The 18,443-nt window shown below is 37.9% G+C and overlaps 2 protein-coding genes across 8 annotated transcripts; one reads left to right on the top strand and one right to left on the bottom strand.

The window, feature by feature from the left end:
- Positions 1 to 1,504: 1,504 nt before the first annotated feature.
- Positions 1,505 to 3,364, top strand: LOC132167521 (Tetratricopeptide repeat (TPR)-like superfamily protein). The gene has a single exon (XM_059578522.2). It carries the CDS (start codon positions 1,547 to 1,549, stop codon positions 3,362 to 3,364), a length of 1,818 nt encoding a protein of 605 aa, XP_059434505.1. The 5' UTR covers positions 1,505 to 1,546.
- Positions 3,365 to 4,885: 1,521 nt separating this feature from the next.
- Positions 4,886 to 17,149, bottom strand: LOC132168012 (cysteine-tryptophan domain-containing zinc finger protein 7). 7 transcript variants are annotated; one of them, XR_009438742.2, is made up of 13 exons: positions 16,568 to 17,149; positions 15,297 to 15,369; positions 15,082 to 15,209; positions 14,581 to 14,961; positions 13,132 to 14,477; positions 12,501 to 12,946; positions 10,315 to 12,293; positions 10,054 to 10,211; positions 9,048 to 9,208; positions 8,592 to 8,749; positions 6,981 to 7,060; positions 6,778 to 6,893; positions 4,886 to 6,039 (listed from the first exon to the last, which is right to left on the bottom strand). XR_009438742.2 is itself a non-coding variant. In XM_059579078.2 (12 exons), the coding sequence occupies exons 1-11, from the start codon at positions 16,670 to 16,672 to the stop codon at positions 7,013 to 7,015; spliced, it is 4,983 nt and encodes a 1,660-aa protein (XP_059435061.2). In that variant the 5' UTR covers positions 16,673 to 17,149; the 3' UTR covers positions 4,886 to 6,896; positions 6,981 to 7,012. The 7 variants fall into 7 exon arrangements, 3 of the variants coding, with proteins under 3 accessions (XP_059435061.2, XP_059435060.2, XP_059435059.2); XR_009438744.2 differs by having other exon boundaries at positions 4,886 to 5,141; XR_009438743.2 differs by having other exon boundaries at positions 6,793 to 6,893.
- Between the last annotated feature and the right edge of the window lie 1,294 nt (positions 17,150 to 18,443).

Below are 18,443 nucleotides of genomic sequence, written 5' to 3'. Positions count from 1 at the left end.
TTTGGAGGTTGACGGGGGCATTTGATCCCTCTCGACCCCCCTCCCTTCGCCCCTAAATAGAAATTGTTAAAAATGATCCTGTTCAAACACGATTTCACTGAGTTCAAATGTGATATGTTAGTTCACATTAAATGCGCATCAAATCTCATATAACTCACACATGTGAAATCGCTATTCCATTAATCTTAACTTATCGCTCCAGCATGCTATGGCACGTGGAGAAGCCTAGGGGTGGGTATCGATTCGGTTCAGAAAAGTCATTATCGGTCGATCAATCGAAATTGTCAATTAAATCAATTAATTCACCAATAGCATTTCGATAAGAAAGTATTTCGAAAATTTCGGTTAATTTCGGTCGTTTAATCAGTTAACTGTGGACCTTTTTAATTGAGCTAATGATATTTTTAAATGGGCCAAAAATTGGTTGTTTTGGGGTCCAAAATAGTTTTTTTTGTTTGGCTAACAAGCCTAAAATAATTTATTGAACATGTTTTTTTTTGGCTAAGATCAATCTTGGGAGCCCAAATAACAACTTTTTTTACAGGCCTGGAGCTTTAACGAAGATAAAAAGCTTTAACGAGTGTAACACTTTTCTAACATATATTTTCAGTAAAAAATTCTTTCTGTTCTCATGGTTTTAAATGTTCACAAATTGGTTACAAGCTTTAACAAAGGCCTACTATGGATTTTTTATACTGACGTTGGTTTAGTTTGGTTCGGTTCAATTAACCGATAAAAATAATTTTATACCGATTAACTGAATCGAACCGATGTCGGTATAAAAAATTCATACCGATTTTTGAATCACAAAAGTTGGCTGACGGTTAATTTCAGTTCGATCGTCAGTAGGCGATCGGTAATCGGTAGGCAGTTAATTTGCCCACCCCTAGAGATGTCATTATGTTCGAACACGATCAACCCAACTAAGTAGCATGCGGAGATTTCTCCTCATTTGAACTTGATTTAGCTATATTCAAACACAATACCTCGAATATGGTGTTTTTAAACTTTTACCTGTAAACTTTACCACATTTTTTTTTTTTGGTGTCAAATGTCTATAAGCCTCCATGTGCTTTGTCTATTTTTACCATCATCTATATCGAATTATTTTATTTACGTGTTTTAGTGACAACTTTTCCATCCAACCTAATGGCCAAGGCTAACGAATGGGTTTAATTGTAATAAATGGTAGTTTGGGCTTTTTAAAAATGACCGACAGTTCATAAGGTTTAAGTGTATTTAACCCTAAATTAGCTAACGAATGGGTTTAATTGTAATAAATGGTAGTTTTGGCTTTTTAAAAATGACTGACAGTTCATAGGGTTTAAGTGTAGTTAACCCTAAATTTTAAGAGTTGTGTTATTGTGTAATTTAATAATGGGCTTGGCCCAAATCAATTAAATTAGGGTTAGAATTTTTGTGGTTGTTATTTTATAATCCTATAGACAGCTTTAGAATTGATGAATAACTAATTTTATAATTTTGAAGCAGGGGGGGAGTAAGAATAGACACAGGGCAAGAACAGTTTAATAGTGTTTTATGGCCGATGATGAAGAGGCCGCTGAATCTCCTTTTTGCCCTTACCTCTCAATCTCTTTCCCGCCAACACAAACGGTCAAGTTTTCATACCAAAGCTTATTTCATTCAACAGCTTCAAAATTGTAACGATTTCATTTCCGCAACCTTAGCGCACTCCAACGTTTTGAAGTCCGGTTTCTTAAACGACACGTTCGCCACCAACCATTTGATCAATTGCTATGTTAGACTCCAAGAAATCAAGGATGCGCACCAGTTGTTCAATGAAATGCCTGAACCCAATGTGGTGTCGTGGACTTCGCTTATGGCGGGGTACGTCGATTCAGGTGAACCCAAAATGGCTCTTTGGCTGTTTGGGAAAATGCCCTGGAGTTCAGTCTTGCCTAATGATTTCACGTTTGCTACTGTGATTAATGCTTGTTCGATCCTTGCTGATCTTGAAGTAGGTAGAAGAATTCATACGCATGTCGAAATATTCGGTTTCCAATCAAATCTTGTTGTTTGTTCTTCACTTGTTGATATGTATGGGAAATGCAATGATGTTGATGAAGCTCGACGGGTTTTTGACTTGATGCGTTGTAGGAATGTTGTTTCTTGGACTTCAATGATCACCGCATATGCCCAGAATGCACGAGGCCACGACGCACTCCAAATTTTCAGAGAATTTAGTGGCTTGACATTGGACCGTCCAAATCATTTCATGTTGGCTAGTGTAATCAGCGCTTGCGCAAGCTTGGGTAGACTAGTTTCTGGAAAAGTCACGCATGGGGCAGTGGTTCGTCGTGGACATGATTCAAATGCTGTGGTTGCAAGTGCACTTGTGGACATGTATGCCAAATGCGGGTCTATTAGTTATTCAGACAAGGTCTTCAGGAGGATTTCAAATCCTTCTGTAATTTCCTATACTTCAATGATTGTAGGTGCTGCGAAGTACGGACTTGGGAGGCTTTCCCTCAATCTCTTCAAAGAAATGAGTGATAGAAGAATAAAGCCCAACGATGTCACCTTTGTTGGGGTCTTACATGCTTGCAGCCACTCAGGGCTCGTTGGTGAAGGCCTTGGACAGTTGAAATCCATGTATGTGAAGTATGGGATAATGCCAGATGCCAGGCACTATACATGCGTCGTTGATATGCTTGGCCGAACCGGTTGTCTTGACAAGGCCTTCCGATTAGCAAAATCTATCAATGTAGAATCTGATGGAGGGGCTTTGTTGTGGGGTACACTTCTTTCAGCCAGTAGGGTTCATGGTAGGGTAGATGTTGCAGTTGAAGCCAGCAAGCGGCTAATAGAGTCCAATCAACAAGTGGCAGGGGCATATGTTACATTATCAAACACTTATGCGTTGGCTGGGGAGTGGGAGAATGTTCATAGCGTACGGTCTGAAATGAAGCGTACCGGAGTCTATAAGGAACCAGGCTGTAGTTGGGTTGAGATTAAGGATTCAACTTATGTGTTCTATGCTGGAGATGCAGCTTCATGTCCACAGGGGAGTGAAGTGGCGAGTTTGTTGAGAGACTTGGAGGAGAGAATGAAGGAAAGAGGGTATGTGGGAGGGAGTGTAGGTTTGGTGTTTTTCGATGTGGAAGAGGAGGCCAAAGAACAAACTGTGGGTCTGCACAGTGAGAGATTGGCCTTGGCTTTTGGATTGATAAACATACCTAAAGGAATAACAATCAGAGTGATGAAGAACTTGAGAATGTGTAGGGACTGTCATGAGGCTTTCAAACTTATTAGTGATATTGTTGAGAGGGATTTTGTTGTGAGAGATGTGAACAGATTTCATCATTTTAAAAATGGGTCTTGCAGTTGCAGAGATTTCTGGTAATGATCACCCAATTATCACATAATTTAAATTACTATTGTTATATTCTGAAAGTCTATTGTAACACATTGGAAACCTTTACAATAGTGGGAAAAGCCCCCAAAAAGATGAGAATTAACCAAATTCTACAAACTCAGCTCTCTCTCTCTCTCTCTCTCTCAGCGTGACCATAAAGTGCAGCAAAGTCGGCTCTTTCTACTCTGTTTTTTCCTTTCTCCAATTTTAAGTTTCTTTAATTATGGACTTCTAATTACTTCGGGAATTCAAGTAAACTTTTAAATTATTTAATTAGGAAAAAAAAAACAACTTTTAAATTGTTTACACCAAAAAAATCAAGTCTCAAGCTTTGTATTAGGTAAGATTTCAACAGGACCCCAATAACCCATACAGGCCAGCATCGTCTCCGGTGTGATCTGGGCTGGCCGGCCTCATCTCTGGTAGGTCTCGGCTGACTGCCGGCGAGTCTAGTGGCTAGCAGTGGGTCTAAGTATGATGAATAGGAAAAGTTTATTCTAGAAGACCTTTTGTTTTAACGTATATGAGGCCTTCGTGAAAAAAGAAAAAAATGTGTTTTTGCTTATTTTTGTTATGCTGCTCCACTCTGATTTGTCATACTCTTATTAGAGGGCACAAAATTCCTAATTTGTGCCAAAACCTTATAAAAGTTATTCTCTTAGCTAATATGAAACAAATCACAACTTGTTTTCTCCTTCTAAAAAGCACTATAGCTTATATGTTATTTTTTTAATCATTTCTCTCTTCTTTATATTTTTGTTGCAGTTATTTCTTTCTCTTCTTTCTCGGTGGTTTAAGAAAATAAGGGGAAACTTCACTTGTCAAAAATAAGGGAAAACTTCACTTGTCCCTTGAATTGTTACCATTTTTGCAATACTCCCTAAAGTGCAAAACCTCTCAATTTAGTGTATCAAACTTTTAATTTTTTTCAATGTCATATCTCCGTTAAAATTTTCCGTTAAATTAAATTAAAAAAAAAAAAATCCAAAAATACACCACCCCTTTTTTTCTAGAAATAATATTTAAATTTATTTTTCAAAGAGTGAGACAAAAATGAATAATTTTGAAAATACTGTTAAATTCAGACCGTCTTAATCTTTGCAATTTTTTTTCCTTCTTATTTTTTCTTAAAACAAATGGGTGTAAGGAAATGGTGAGATTGCAAACAATTAAAAAATTAATACACTAAATTAAGATAAATTGAACTTTATGAGACATTACAAAAGTCATGGCAATTCAGGAGGGTAAAGTTAAGTTTCCCTAGAAAACAATAAGAAAATAATTGAGAAATAATATTTAAAGAAAATAAAGAATGAAGTTAAAAAAAAAAAAAAAAAAAAAAAAAAAAAAAAAAAAACAGTTTTAAGTTTGCATTAAAAATGTAGCATGTACAGTAAAAAATTGTGCTTTTTAATCAGCTAAAATGCATAACATTGCGAAAATGCTCTTACATCACAAGCCTTGTAGCATATAACCCATTCAGTACCATAATAGGAAAAATAATAAGAATAATAATAATAGCGGCCAGAAAACCTGATTCTTTTATTATCTGAAGAATAAGAACAATGTGTTTTTGTGCAGAGCATTCTGAGAACAGCAATGAACATCAACTGTGCCCTTATTACAATCTATACTTGAAAGAATAATACATAACTTTGGGAAGAAAACAAAAAATCGAAAGAAATAGGAAAAGAGCCGATGTGAATGCCATTCATCAGCGCTTGCAGCCGGTTGCCATCAACTCAATTGCACCCATTTCACCTACCTAAACCAACATCCTGCTTGTTAAGCAATCATATTCATCACACAGATTCTGCTCAACTACCAGCTACCAGGGAAGCATTAACGTTACCCATCACCACAGGAAATATTCACAATATTTAATTCTAAGATGAACATAGAACATGATCTCCTTCGTCTCCAAGAACAAGAATGAATAAATAAATAAATAAACCAGCAATGCTTCTGTCACCTCCCAAAATTCTGATGTGAAACAGTGTCTAGACTGTTAACAAAAATATAAGATATTGAATGACCACCTCTCATATTCCAGATACTTGCTGGTCTGAATATAGAAAGAGAAATATTAAGAGTACTAACTCTTCTACTAAGAGAAGCTTACTAAACTGATGTGTAGCTCACTCATTGTTACATTTCTCTTAATTAATTGTTTTGTTTTTCTTCGATGAATGAGTTACACATCAATTTAGTAAGTTCCTGTTAGTAAAAAAGAGTTAGTACTCCTAGCATTTCTCATATAGAAAAGACCAACAACAAAGACAAGCAGAAACTGACGACCATCTCACCAAATTCCCAGAGTTACTACTTCTGTATTACTGAAAAAATTGGTTGTAATTAAGAAAAGAATTTTCATAACAAAATATAATCAACTTGAGAGAGAGAGAGAGAGCATTTATGAGACAAGAATTAGAAGTCACTAGTGAGGGAAGAGCAGAAGCACAGTTATCATGGGATAAAAATGTAAGCTCAAGATATTTCTGTTTTTCTAGGAAGACAAAGAAAATAAAATAGACAGTGTATAACCCGCTCTTATCCTGCCACATCAGTGTTCCATTTCCTATCTCCTTAATCATGGAACTCGCAATGTAATGACAGGAACATCTCCCATCTCCTTAATCATAGAACTTGCAATGTAACGATGCCTGCCAATATATAGTTTCTTTGTAAGTGTTATATTTGCTATCTCCAGACACTAAAAACTTGCAAAGTTATATGTCTTCCAAATTCATGTGTGTTAAATAAGATGAATATTTTCTTTATGTTAGCCACAAACAATATGACGCTTGCTTGCAGTCACTATAGACATAAATAGGTAAAAAACAGTATCCAAATATAGTTGACATATCCCAGTATGTAATGTTCTAAACTTGATAATCATCCCAATATATGATTTCCTAAACTTGATAGTCGTATAAACTGTAACTTTAACAAAATCAAAAACTATGATGATAATGATCATAAAAGCACAACACATAACTCAAGTTGAAACGTCATTTTGTACAAAAACTGAAGTCACTGAAACTTAATTGAGCTGTTATGATCATGATGAAAAATAAAGCCTGTAAACTTATTTTCCAGATGAAAAAACTCAGTTGCAACTACATGATATTCAGGTTCAATTAAAACTGAATATTAAGTGAGAAAAACACTTCAGAGAATGAAGAATAGATTTCCTTGCATGAAGATTAATTTAAAAATAAAAATGAGATAAGTATCAAGACCAATGGGAAACTAATTGAAAACAAATAACAGACTATATCCCAACTGAAAAGCACAAAACTATGAGGGGAAAAATACCTTTAAATCATTCCACGGGGTAACCTAAATTGCTTCAATCCCAAAGAGAAATGCCACATTTAATACGAAGAAGAAAAATATACCTTGACTAGCTTTACCTCTTACATATCTAAACAGCACAACCGCTAACAAGAACTGCAAACTTTGTGTCCATATCCAATCATCAATTTGCCCAATTTATCCAAAGACAAGACGACCCCTGCTAGTAATGTACAAGGCAACTGAGTAATCATAAGTAAAAACTCAAATAAATCTTACAATAATAATATATTAGAATTTTGCAAACCTTGGTCGCGGAAATTAATTCACATGTGGCTACTAATTAGATCCCCAACAGAAACAATGGTGAAGCTCTAAATGTAAAACCTACAAAGAATTAACCTTTACATTATAAACCGAAAAGAAAAGACTAAAAAAGGAGCTCCTCAGATAATGCCATTATGAAATGAAATGTTACATACCCACACATTTGAGTTGTTTCTTCAACAGGAAAGCTGGCAGGGTCATTTAAAACAAAAGCTCAAGCTTGAAAATTCTACAAATAATAAAGGTGACCTTCCACAAAACTTGGATTTCCATTCCATCAAAGATCAGTAAATGCTAAAGAAACGAGAAGTCCTTGACAGAAAATTGACTAGTCATCACTATATCAGTATTCAACCTCCTCAAAATGATTGCCTAAATGATTTCCAATCTGTAAATATCTTCTCTTTTTTTCCCTCAAGCTCCGAATTCATGGAGCCAAAAAAATATATAGAACTGAACTAATACATAACCTCAGAATTCTGTTGCCGAACAAGTAAGAATTCCATGCCTCTTCCCCCCATCCATGAAACTTAGGGGTGACATGCCTTGCCCTTATCTAAGAACTAGCTCAACATTCAAAAATACAACACAAAATTTGCTAATCAATCTCAATTTGTACACATGTACAGAGGGGCAACGAACTGTCGGTGACCTGCCACTTTGCAGGTTTCCAAGGGCAGGTCTCTGTAGGCATCTTTTTTCCTTTTCTTTTCTTGATGCCTGCCCACTAGTGGAAACAAAACTGGAAAGAAAAAAAATTATATATACAGGGTTACTTAGTCTCTAGCCCCACCGAAGCCTGAACGACTTATCGCCTCCATTGCAAGCCGAACCAGCCGTACTAGCTCCTCTACATCCTGGAAGCTGAAATCAATGACCCTCTTAGCAGAAGTAATACAATCCTTATTTTGTTCCTCTTCGAGGATTACATTAGCAGCGGCAAAAGCATTATGGGATTTTCTAGAGGCCTCCATTGCAAAATTTACATCCTGTGTCTGCAAAACAATCAAGCAGTAGTTTTTACCCTTCCATTCCAAGCATAGCATAAGAGACAAGATATGTCCACCAGCCCAGAAGAGATCAAGTCTATTGTCCAAGGTGAGACATCCAACAAGCTTAACGCAAACCATCCTTAATTTTTCAAAAAAGATAATACAAGGGTACTACAAGTCTACTACAACAGAGTCATAGACTGCATAAATTGGATTTTCAAGAATTAGATCTGCATATACAGAAAATCCAACTAAAAGATTTGGATGATATAACAATTACTCCTGAAGTTTCAAAAACATGACCAGCCTACGCCAAAACCTTTTATGCAATAAAAGGGTTGTTTAAACTCCGAACCTCCATTCACACAATCCTCATTGTCCTATACCACATGGCAAGTGCAGGCCAATTCTCATTCACCTTTCCAACACTTCAATCCATTATAGACTCCTTGTGTTCCAATGTTATCTCCATTATGATACCCTCTCCATTATCATAATATGTTCTAAGAAATCAAGACTCCCGAACAAATGATGACTAAAGCCATAAAAAATACCCTTGACGAAACAATAAATACATTTCTAAGATTAAATGAGCTTACGAAGTCAAGCAGCCGAACAAAATTTGGGCGGTTTCGAGCAAGAATGACTTGGCTTCCAGCAACATGAGAACCAGTACCCTTCGATAAATTACCCTTATCAACTGGTGCTTGATTATTTAAGTTATCAACATCTGAAGCAGAAGATGATGGAGATTCACCTAAACAAATAATTTAAGAACGACAGTTACATCATTAATTTACATCACTTTCAGAAACAAAAATGCATCTTTACACTTGAGCCAGTTACCCTTGAATATATTCAATCTAATTATATCTTTTACACTGGACCGTAGAAGTGCTCAACATTTAAAATAAGAAAATCGACATTTTTTGGGGGAATAAGAAAATTTCCACTTCACCACAACAGAATAAGTAGACATCATCTAAACAAGGAACTGTAGACAACTTCAAAAGAAGTAGAAAATTTATAGCTGCACCATGACCTACTTCTATTACCTTGAGGAACCACTTGTAAAGTTGCTTGCAACTCATGCCGATCTCTGCTCATACTAGAATGTTTACAATAAACCACCCTCATGTATGCCACCTCCAAGCATTTGTAGGCCAAAGCAGCAGCAGCCATCTCTTGGCGTGTTTCATATTCAAGGGCACATAGTCTGTCGAAATATAAAGTTCAGCAAATAGCCACATACAGGGCAGAGTTATGCAGAAATTAGACCTTAAGAATAGCAGAGTACAGATCACACATATTATTGCATTGCACCATCTTTCTTTACAGTAAACACTCAAAAAGGGAAGAAAAAGAAAACTGCTTAAAGCAACCAGCTCTAAGAGCTAATGACACATAATTAAGCTATTATTAAGGTCAGTCATTCGAAATTAATCACCAAGCCCCGACTGTTGGAACCATAACAGTCACTGTCTAACACATGAGTGAACCAAGACAAGCCAAATAATAGGTTGTTGTGTCCCAGCTCAGAAACAGGATTGGCTTGGCTCAGAGTATGCAATGACCCCTAACTTTCCTAGAATTACTTATAAACCTAATTTCACCTATTAAGTAAGCAATGTGAGACTTAACATCCATGAATGTCTTTACAAACCACTCACTATATATGGACTACTCATCTTCCCAATATAGGATTGGGGTATTACAAACTCTCCCTCCCTCCCAAACCCCTGACGTCCTCGTCAAGGCCACGTCATGTGGTGCTAATAGTACCACATGGCATTACTAGGTGGTTCTGATACCATTTGTAATGGTAAAGGAAAGCGCTAATCACATTTGTGCTATCACCCTAAAAGAACTCATCAATTTGAAGCTTCCTTAAAATCACTTATAAAACCCAATTTCACATAGGAACAAGCTAAATCACATGAGAGAGCAAATTTTTGAGACAGTCTAATTGCATTGGACTCCTAATGTGCAGTGGGGAAAAAAGAAGGAAATAAGAAAGTCGAGAAGCAAAGTTTTTTGTCACAACTTTCATGTTTCACTTACTCGCAAAGTTTAGCTGCAGTGCCATACGCTTGAATTTGATTCATCTCCCCGTGTCTGCCATTCTCACTACTGCAAGTTTCTAGAAGTGAAGCTCCATGAAGAAATTTCAAGGCAGCTTGGAAGTAAGCCTCATTACTTTCAAAACCAAAGCAAGAGCTCTATGAAAGATATTGAAACCATACCAGGAGTTAAAATAACGTACACACAAAATATCAAGCATAGAAACAAAAAGTAAACAATTATCAAGGGCAATAAAGGAACCTTAAGACGATCTGCAGTGTCTCTAAGATCTTTGGCTTCTTTCAGGGTGTTAGTAGCAGTCTGGCTGGAGGAGATCACTCTCACAGGACTTGAAGCATTGAGATCTCTGACCCCTTGTCTATCAGGCACAAGATGACCCATGCTGTGGCTAATTCCATTGTAATTAACATTCCCGGAATGTTTTAATGCCTTCGACACATCACCAGGTGCATCAATAGGACATCCATCAAACATATCTCCTTTCTGACGTCCTAGTACAGGTCCACAACCCTGGGATACTGTTTCTAGTTTACTTTCACCATCAGAAAGTGAAAACAACTTTGATTTCCCATTTCTTGGCTCTATTTGTGTTGGATCAGCTTTATTTTCACCCTCAAAATCCTGAATCAGGCTCAGCTGGGGGGCAAGCTTCACATCTCTGCTACATGGAGCGCATGATTTCACATCCAAACCATCATACTCTTTTTGTTTGAACTTGATTTCCATTTGAGTCTCACTTGACCATTGTCCTACAGGATCCCTACTGCTAACATGATTCTTCTCATCCTTGACAAACTTAGTGCTTGGATTTTTAGGAAAACCGTGTTTAGCATTAGCTGTTGTTTCATGAACAGGAACTCGATGATTAGGATCACTCTCTGAATGATTCCTATGGCTCTTCTTTGTATAACCATTAACTGGATCAGAAACCTTCATTTTATCTCTATCAGACTCGGACGTGGAACTTCTGCTCTTGCCCTTAGATAGTGTAGTTGTACTCTTACCAGATTTCTGTAGAACTGAATTGTCATGGTGGTTCTTCTTCACCCCATCCTCATTATAACCATGTTCTGGAGCATGCAGATCATTGAGGAACCGGGCATTTTGCTCTACCATACGAACATGACTATTAAGCATATGGCTATTCCCAAATTCAGAAGAAGGCTTGGCTTTACCACTGAACTTATGACTAGCATCTCCATCCCTATACTCGAGCACAGAAAACTTACGAGATTCAGGATGAATCACTGTCCCAGGCAGATTAATCTCGGCAGTATTATCCCCATCAGAGTATCTTCTGAAATCACCCATCATAGAGAGACCACCATGCATAGCATCATCTTTCCCTGTAAACTTGTCTAAATTAGAGGTCCTCAAAGGAGAAGAGGAAACTGATTCCACTGGAGAACCTTTCAGTTCTTCAATGTTGGCCCTAGTTTTACGGGATCCTGAAACCTTTGAAGAGCTTGAAGTGGCTGCCACTGAAATCTGTCCAGACCCCAAATCCCTTCTTAATGATTCTGCAACATCCACAGTCGGTTGAGATGAATTCTTCTTTTTATGTTTTCTGAGTTGCTGTTCCTTATCGTTTCTCCCAACTTCTTCCATAGTATCACTTGGATGATCTCTAATGCCTGATAAGAAAATTTCTGACATCCTACCTCTTTTGTGTGACTTATCATCAGAATCATTAGTGTTGGACTCTTTCACCTGAATCTTTGAAACCCTGAACTTCTTTTCCTTCCTCAATCCACTCTCACTACTTCCCTCTTTCTCATATACGCTGCCATCATGAGCAGAATTTTGAAATGTCGCTATTTCATTCTTGTCATCCTCCAGCTCCAATTTCCTTTTCTTCAAAGAAACATCCTTTTTACTACACATTCTCATATCCAAGGATCCACCATCTGACAAGACCTGAGCTTGGTCTCCCAGTTTCTTAACAGAAACTAGCACCTTGTCCCTTACATCCAACTTTGTGTCTTCAGATAAACAATATTCATCATATTTCCGCATATCCTTCCCACTTCCCTTAGTTGGCAAAGCAGTAATTGCACTGATATGCCCCCTATCAGAGTCCATTTTGGAGGTCCGATGTTTATCAGCATAGGACTTATCCTCTGTCTTGGACTTCTTGGAGGTCCCACCTCCATATTCATCAGCTTCCCTCTTGCTTTTCATTTTTATTTGTTTCACATCACCTGCAGACAATTGATGCCCTAAAAGAGCACAAAGAGACACACAATTACCTATTTTCCCAAAAATTCAGACAGCCATATGAAATTTTATTTTATAAGTAATCAAAATATCCTTAAAAAGTGCAAAGCGCAACCCAATACACAGAAAGTATACAAGAGCAACTCCTATCTATAAGGAGAAGAAAGAATAAGAAAATCATGAAATTATGTTCGCATTTAAATACATACCTCCATCAATTGGCTTATCTTTCTGACTAAGCATGTCTTTATCCACAACCAAGTTGCCCTTCTTACTCAAATGCTGAGAACTAGATTTCTTCATCAGATTTAGTTCTGCATGACGCTGGTTCTTGCCATTTATGCTCCTACTTTTCGTAGATTCTTGTAGCTTGTTCTTTGTAGACTTTGAGATCTGAAAGGGGCCATCTGGGGATCCAGCATTTGCTATTTCCTTTAAACCATGTTTTTTCTTTCCTCGATTAGCAGCGGCTTGGGCACTGACATTCTGGTGATTCTGGTCAAGATGTTGGACATCACCTAAATATACTCCCAATGCAGTTCCACTGACATGATTTTGTAAGTTGTTCTGACTCTCAGAAACTGGTAATTGATACAATGCATTGAGGGCTTTCGTTGTCTCCTCCTCACTAATGTTGCAGTGGTTCATACCATGCCTGTTAAAAAAATTGAATAGCACAATGAGAAGTCATTGATATATAATATGTACACTTTTTATACACACACACACACACACAGAATACATTGGTAAAGAGAAAAGAGCATAGTACTTGGAGCAAAGTAACTAAACATATTGGTTTATCAGGCTATGTGTAACTCCAAAAGGAGAAAGCAAACTTACAGCCAATTTAGCATGCTACACAACCATTTATCAGGGAGTTGCTCTGGCTTTGTACCATAGGGTAGAAGCCGCCACTTCTGACATCTGTCACACTGTACCCAATCCTCTTCTATAAGTACAGGAGCTGCCATTGGTGGCACTATCTCAGAAGTGAATCCAGTTTCTGTAATAGGACGCACAATTGAAGCATCTTTTATAGATGCCCCAGATATATCCTGCCCATCAACCTTCTTACCACTTATCCTTCCCTTTTGTTTATCCAAGAATGCATTCCGTTGCATTCCAAAAGAATCAAGGTTAGCATCCTTTGGCCTATCACCAGAAGACCTCCTCACTGGATCCATTTGATTATCTTTCTGTTCCAACTTCGGTGCCAACAATGAATCTCTCTGATTATCTCTGCCTTTATCATCCTTCTGGGACTTTATCCGTTGACTTTTACTGTTACAGTCAGCAACAAGATAACCAGCATTCTTTTTATTAGTTAAATCTGCACTTGCACCAAACCTTGGGCTTTCCTTTGTTGAAACAGGCACTGACTTGCCATTACTTTGTGCACCCTTTGACTTATTTTTGCGTTCAAGTGACAGCCCTTCTGTCTTAAAAGGAACACTAGTTTCATCATCTTCAGTTTTCCAACCAACCTTCTCTTTTTGAGGATTTAGATCTTCCTTACATTTTGACCCATCAGAGTAACCCTGTAAGGAGGCAGAAATTTTATGACAATTGCCATCATCATTACGGTCAATTAAAACATCCCTGTGGGGATTTAGCACTCTGTTTCCATGGACATTTTGCACTAAACTACTTGGGTTTCCTTTCTCATTCTTGCTACAGTCCTCACCAGATATTGACTCAGAAGCTTCCTCTTTCACTAATTCAGAGGAACGTAATCGAACCTTTCCACCATCCTTATAACCCTCCCTAAAAACTTCAGATCCCCCACCAGCTACTTTGAGAGACCCACGAACATCACTTTCTGACTTGGAAACATGCATGCTTTTCAAGTCACCGGGCAAAAATTCCTTGCCTCCAGTGGTTTCATTTACTGAAATTTTCTTCGTTTGGAAGGACATGTCATCCTCAAAATATGTACCATTTTCATGCTTCACTTCGAACTGCCTTTCACTTTTCGCCACTAATTTCGCTTTCTTTTCCTTCAACACTTTCCTATTTCCCATCATTGAAGCTAACTCATCTACTAAAATGGCTGAGTGTTCTTGACGACCATTGAGGGGTGGCATGGGTTTACTGACACTAAGTTTGTCCTTCTTCACCAAGCAAAGCAGACTGTCATGAATAGGTGATATCAGTACACCCCCAGGGATGGGGAAGGAAGTCATAGCCTGTTTTAACATGTAAATAAACACCATCAAATATAAGCAGATCATTTTAGTTTCATCAACGGCAAAGAACAGAATACACAGAAAATGCAGAACAAACCATTACCTGAATGATGCCAGTGGGAGACATATCAGTCATCTCTCCAGATATGGGTGACATCCCTCCACTTTCCGCCGGGCTGTTCCCCAGTGATGAATTTGGGGAGTCATCAAGTCCAAGACCACTATAAATTGCTGCATTCTTCCTTGCCAAGTTATCACAACCCACTTTTATTCGAACCTTCAGTGTTCTTTGGTCAGTCAGATTGCCTGATCTGTTGGAACTTTCATCTTTCAAGGGACTCTTCTCAGCAACTTGATTTTGTTTGATGGAAACATCTGCAGAAGCAACTCTTGAATTATGCAATGGATGGGCACTACAGGTAGCAGTCCCGAGCCTCAAAGATGGGGCTTTATTCGAGGGAGCTTTAAAATTCTGAGAGGCACCCTGTATGGTAACATAACCCACAGTACTCAAGAAAACTAGACTTCCCCAAGCTGACAAGATGTCAGCAATATATATCTGTTTCATACCAAACGACCAAACAGTTAAAAGAGATTCTTATACCTCGATGGGGATATTGTTAGGAGATCTGGGTGCATTGTAGTTTTTTGGTGGAGTCTTTGGACGAGACCAAATAGAAGGAGAGCGTTCATAGGTAGGTAAAAAGGAGCCATAGCCACCAAATTTTGCCCCTGCAAAAATCATCGAATTCCCATATTATTATTTTAAATGCACAAAAGAGTCTCTCTGCTCCACAACTCCCACAGCAGGTCACTTACCCAAATTCTCGGCAGAAACCCCTCCTTCAAAATCTTTTTGAAAATGGCCGAGAACACTTCGGATCTTCTCATCCTTTATGAAAAAAGAAACTTTTTAAACTCTTACTAGTGTCATTTATACACAAGCTAGAACAAATATCAAAGAAATTTATCTATGACATGTCCAGAATGATCTAAAATAGGCCAAGTCAATACTTATCAAAAAACAAAAGGCCAAGTTAGCAGCATTTCAGGAAAAGTTTATTTTCAAGAATTTATTCTACAAAATACCTTTGGCATACTGTTTTCAGATATTCATCCAAATAGACACCAAAAAGAAAGTGATGTCCAAGTTGCTCACAGTTAAAAACTTTCATGAGATTCCAAAATTCTTTTACAAGTTTAAAGGAAATTTTGCACTAATGGTCAACTTGGTAGTTGAGAGAGCAAGGGAATGGATTTAACCAACCTTCGATTACTCATTCTTTCAGCGCACAAAAGATGATATAATTAACTAAAGCAATTTTTCAAATTTTATTGGGGGATTGAATGTTTTGTTTAGATCCCTCAGATATTTCTCAAGCCAGAACAGGTTAACAATCTGCCAAAGTAGTAAACATAGTTGGCTCCGTGCAAAACTCTCATCACCAGATTTCTACAGATATATATAGCCTAATATCATTGGGATTTCTAGAGATATAGCCTAATATCATTGAGTTCTCTACAAGGTTACAATAAATTTACTGTATACTCTTGTAACGACTATGAATAAATCTGCACTTAACACAAGTTTGTAAAAAGCATCTACAGAGTTTCTAGAGGTGGAAATATCAAATTTAAACTTTACTGGCAGTTTGCAAAAGCTCTTCCATTATGCTCCACGAGGTTAATGAACAATGGGGAAAATATAAAATTTATAGATAGAAAAAAAATTCCTCAAAAATAGGAACCTATATTTCTTGATAGAACCTATATTTCTTTTTTCATGTCACTTCACTTCCCGAGTGATGAACACTCCTTTTCTTATTTTGGTCTTCGATTCCCAAAGAGCAGAAGCTAGGGATTCAAACATTCAACTTCCTTTATTTCCTATGATTTCTTGTAAAACAAACTGTTACTTTTGTTACTTTCCCTTATACCATTCAAAACACAAACACCATAACACAATTTGAATCTCAGACCAACAGATTCCAAATAAACTAAATTCAATTTCTTCTCAACCAAAATCAATTAAACCCAAAAACAAAAAAATAATCAAACAATTGTCCAATGAAACACAAAGAAGCCCTTACGATGTAAGAGAGAGAGATGTCAGGGTCAATGATCTTGTCTTCATCATCCCCGTAATAGCTAGCCTCACCTTCCTCGAGCTCAGCGTTCTCTTCCATCCCCACCATCCCACCGAAACCACCAAACCCTAACCCTAACCCTAACCCTAGCCCTAACCCCAAAACCCTAACCCCCTCACACACCTCCTTCCCTGAAGTCCAACATCACCAAATCCCTCACAAAACCCACCAAAACCCACAATCCAAAGCTCCCAAACCAGACTCTAACCCCACCCGATCACAAACCCTCATTGAAATTTCGACGAATATATCAATAAAAATTACTGATTTTGATAATCCTTAAATTTTTACGATCGGGTACCGGGATCAGACGGCGTAGATTGATCGAGACGATCAGTGCCGACTCTTATTGGCCGTTGAAACCGGAATCGAATTCTCAGTTTGCTCGCTTTGTTTTTGTCTTCGATGCGCACAACAGCAGAGACAGGGCTGTGTTTTTGGTCTTTGGGTTTTATTTATTTATTTATTTTCCTTCCTTTCTTTTTTTTTTTTCTTTTTTTTTTTCTGCCTTTGGAATGAAATTAATCAAATTGTTCCCTTTGGTCCTTTTTGAGCTACCTTAGCTAGACGGGGATCAGAAAACGTGTTTATTGCTTGGTTCTCGGATGGTTCTATTCATGGATCGCGCGTGGGGATGTGGTTGCGTATCTAAGAAAAGGGCACCGTTTGGCTTCTAATATATATATATATATATATATATATATTAGAAGCCAAACGGTGCAGTTTATATATATATAGGGTATATATATTGAAGAATAGTGATAGACTTTTCATTGATAATCAAATGCCTAGAGCAGTTTGCTCCAGAAAAATGGTGTCCCTGATACAATCAGGCGTTTCATCACGCCAAGTTTGATCCAAAGCATATTCAGCTGCAAATTTGGAAAGAGTATGGGTTACATGGTTTCCATCCCTCTTCACAAATGTAAATTGCCTTGGAGATAAAGCCTGCACCTCAACACGCACGCACGTGACACGTCCTCCACAACATGACCCAACCTGCTCTGCTCAAGACCCAAGGAGTTTATTGCATCGACCACCACCTTTGCATTGCCCTCCAAATGGACTTGTGTGTCACTCAAAGCCCTACACAGCTTGACTGCCATTAATGCCGCCGAAACCTCTAATGCCGACGGTACAAGGAGACCTTGACAATATGAGCACTGCGCCACTGTCATAGTTCCATTGGAATCACGTACTACCACCCCAAATCATGTTCGACCATTTAAATTATCCAGAGCTGCATCCCAATTAGCCTTCAACCAGCTTGTACTTGGAGCTATCCACCGAGCAATATTTTGCTGCACAGGGCCATTGGGTTGTTCCTCCCTCTTCTCATGAATCGCTTGGAACTCGTCAATGGCCCTCAAGGTCTTTTGCAAAATCTCAAAATGGATGGGAAAAATTCCCATCGTGCACCACATCATTTCTCCTCAGCCAAATGCGTCTAGCAAGCCCACGAATTGTTGTATTTCCTCTAAGGTATAATAGCACTTTTGAAACTTAACATTGCCCAGACTCCAAACATCCATTGCGGATGGGCATTGTCATAATATATGAAACCCGGTTTCCACTTCTATACCACAGACATGACAAAGGGGCTCACTTACTATCTTCCTTTTGCACAGATTATCACGAGTAGGAAGAATATCGTGACAAGCTCGCCAGATAAAATTTTTCTCCACATTTGGCACTGGCATTACCCACACTTCCTTCCATACTCCACTCTTTCCACTACCAAAAGAACTTTTGGCAGTGTTAGTGGCTAAAAGTTCATGTTGAATATAATATGAACTCCACACGGAAAATAACCCTTTTT

The sequence above is a fragment of the Corylus avellana genome, chromosome 2 (assembly GCF_965113065.1).
Source record: "Corylus avellana chromosome 2, dhCorAvel1.hap1.2, whole genome shotgun sequence".
In the NCBI taxonomy this organism is placed as follows: Eukaryota; Viridiplantae; Streptophyta; class Magnoliopsida; order Fagales; family Betulaceae; genus Corylus; species Corylus avellana.
This window is presented reverse-complemented; position numbering and strand designations above follow the sequence as displayed.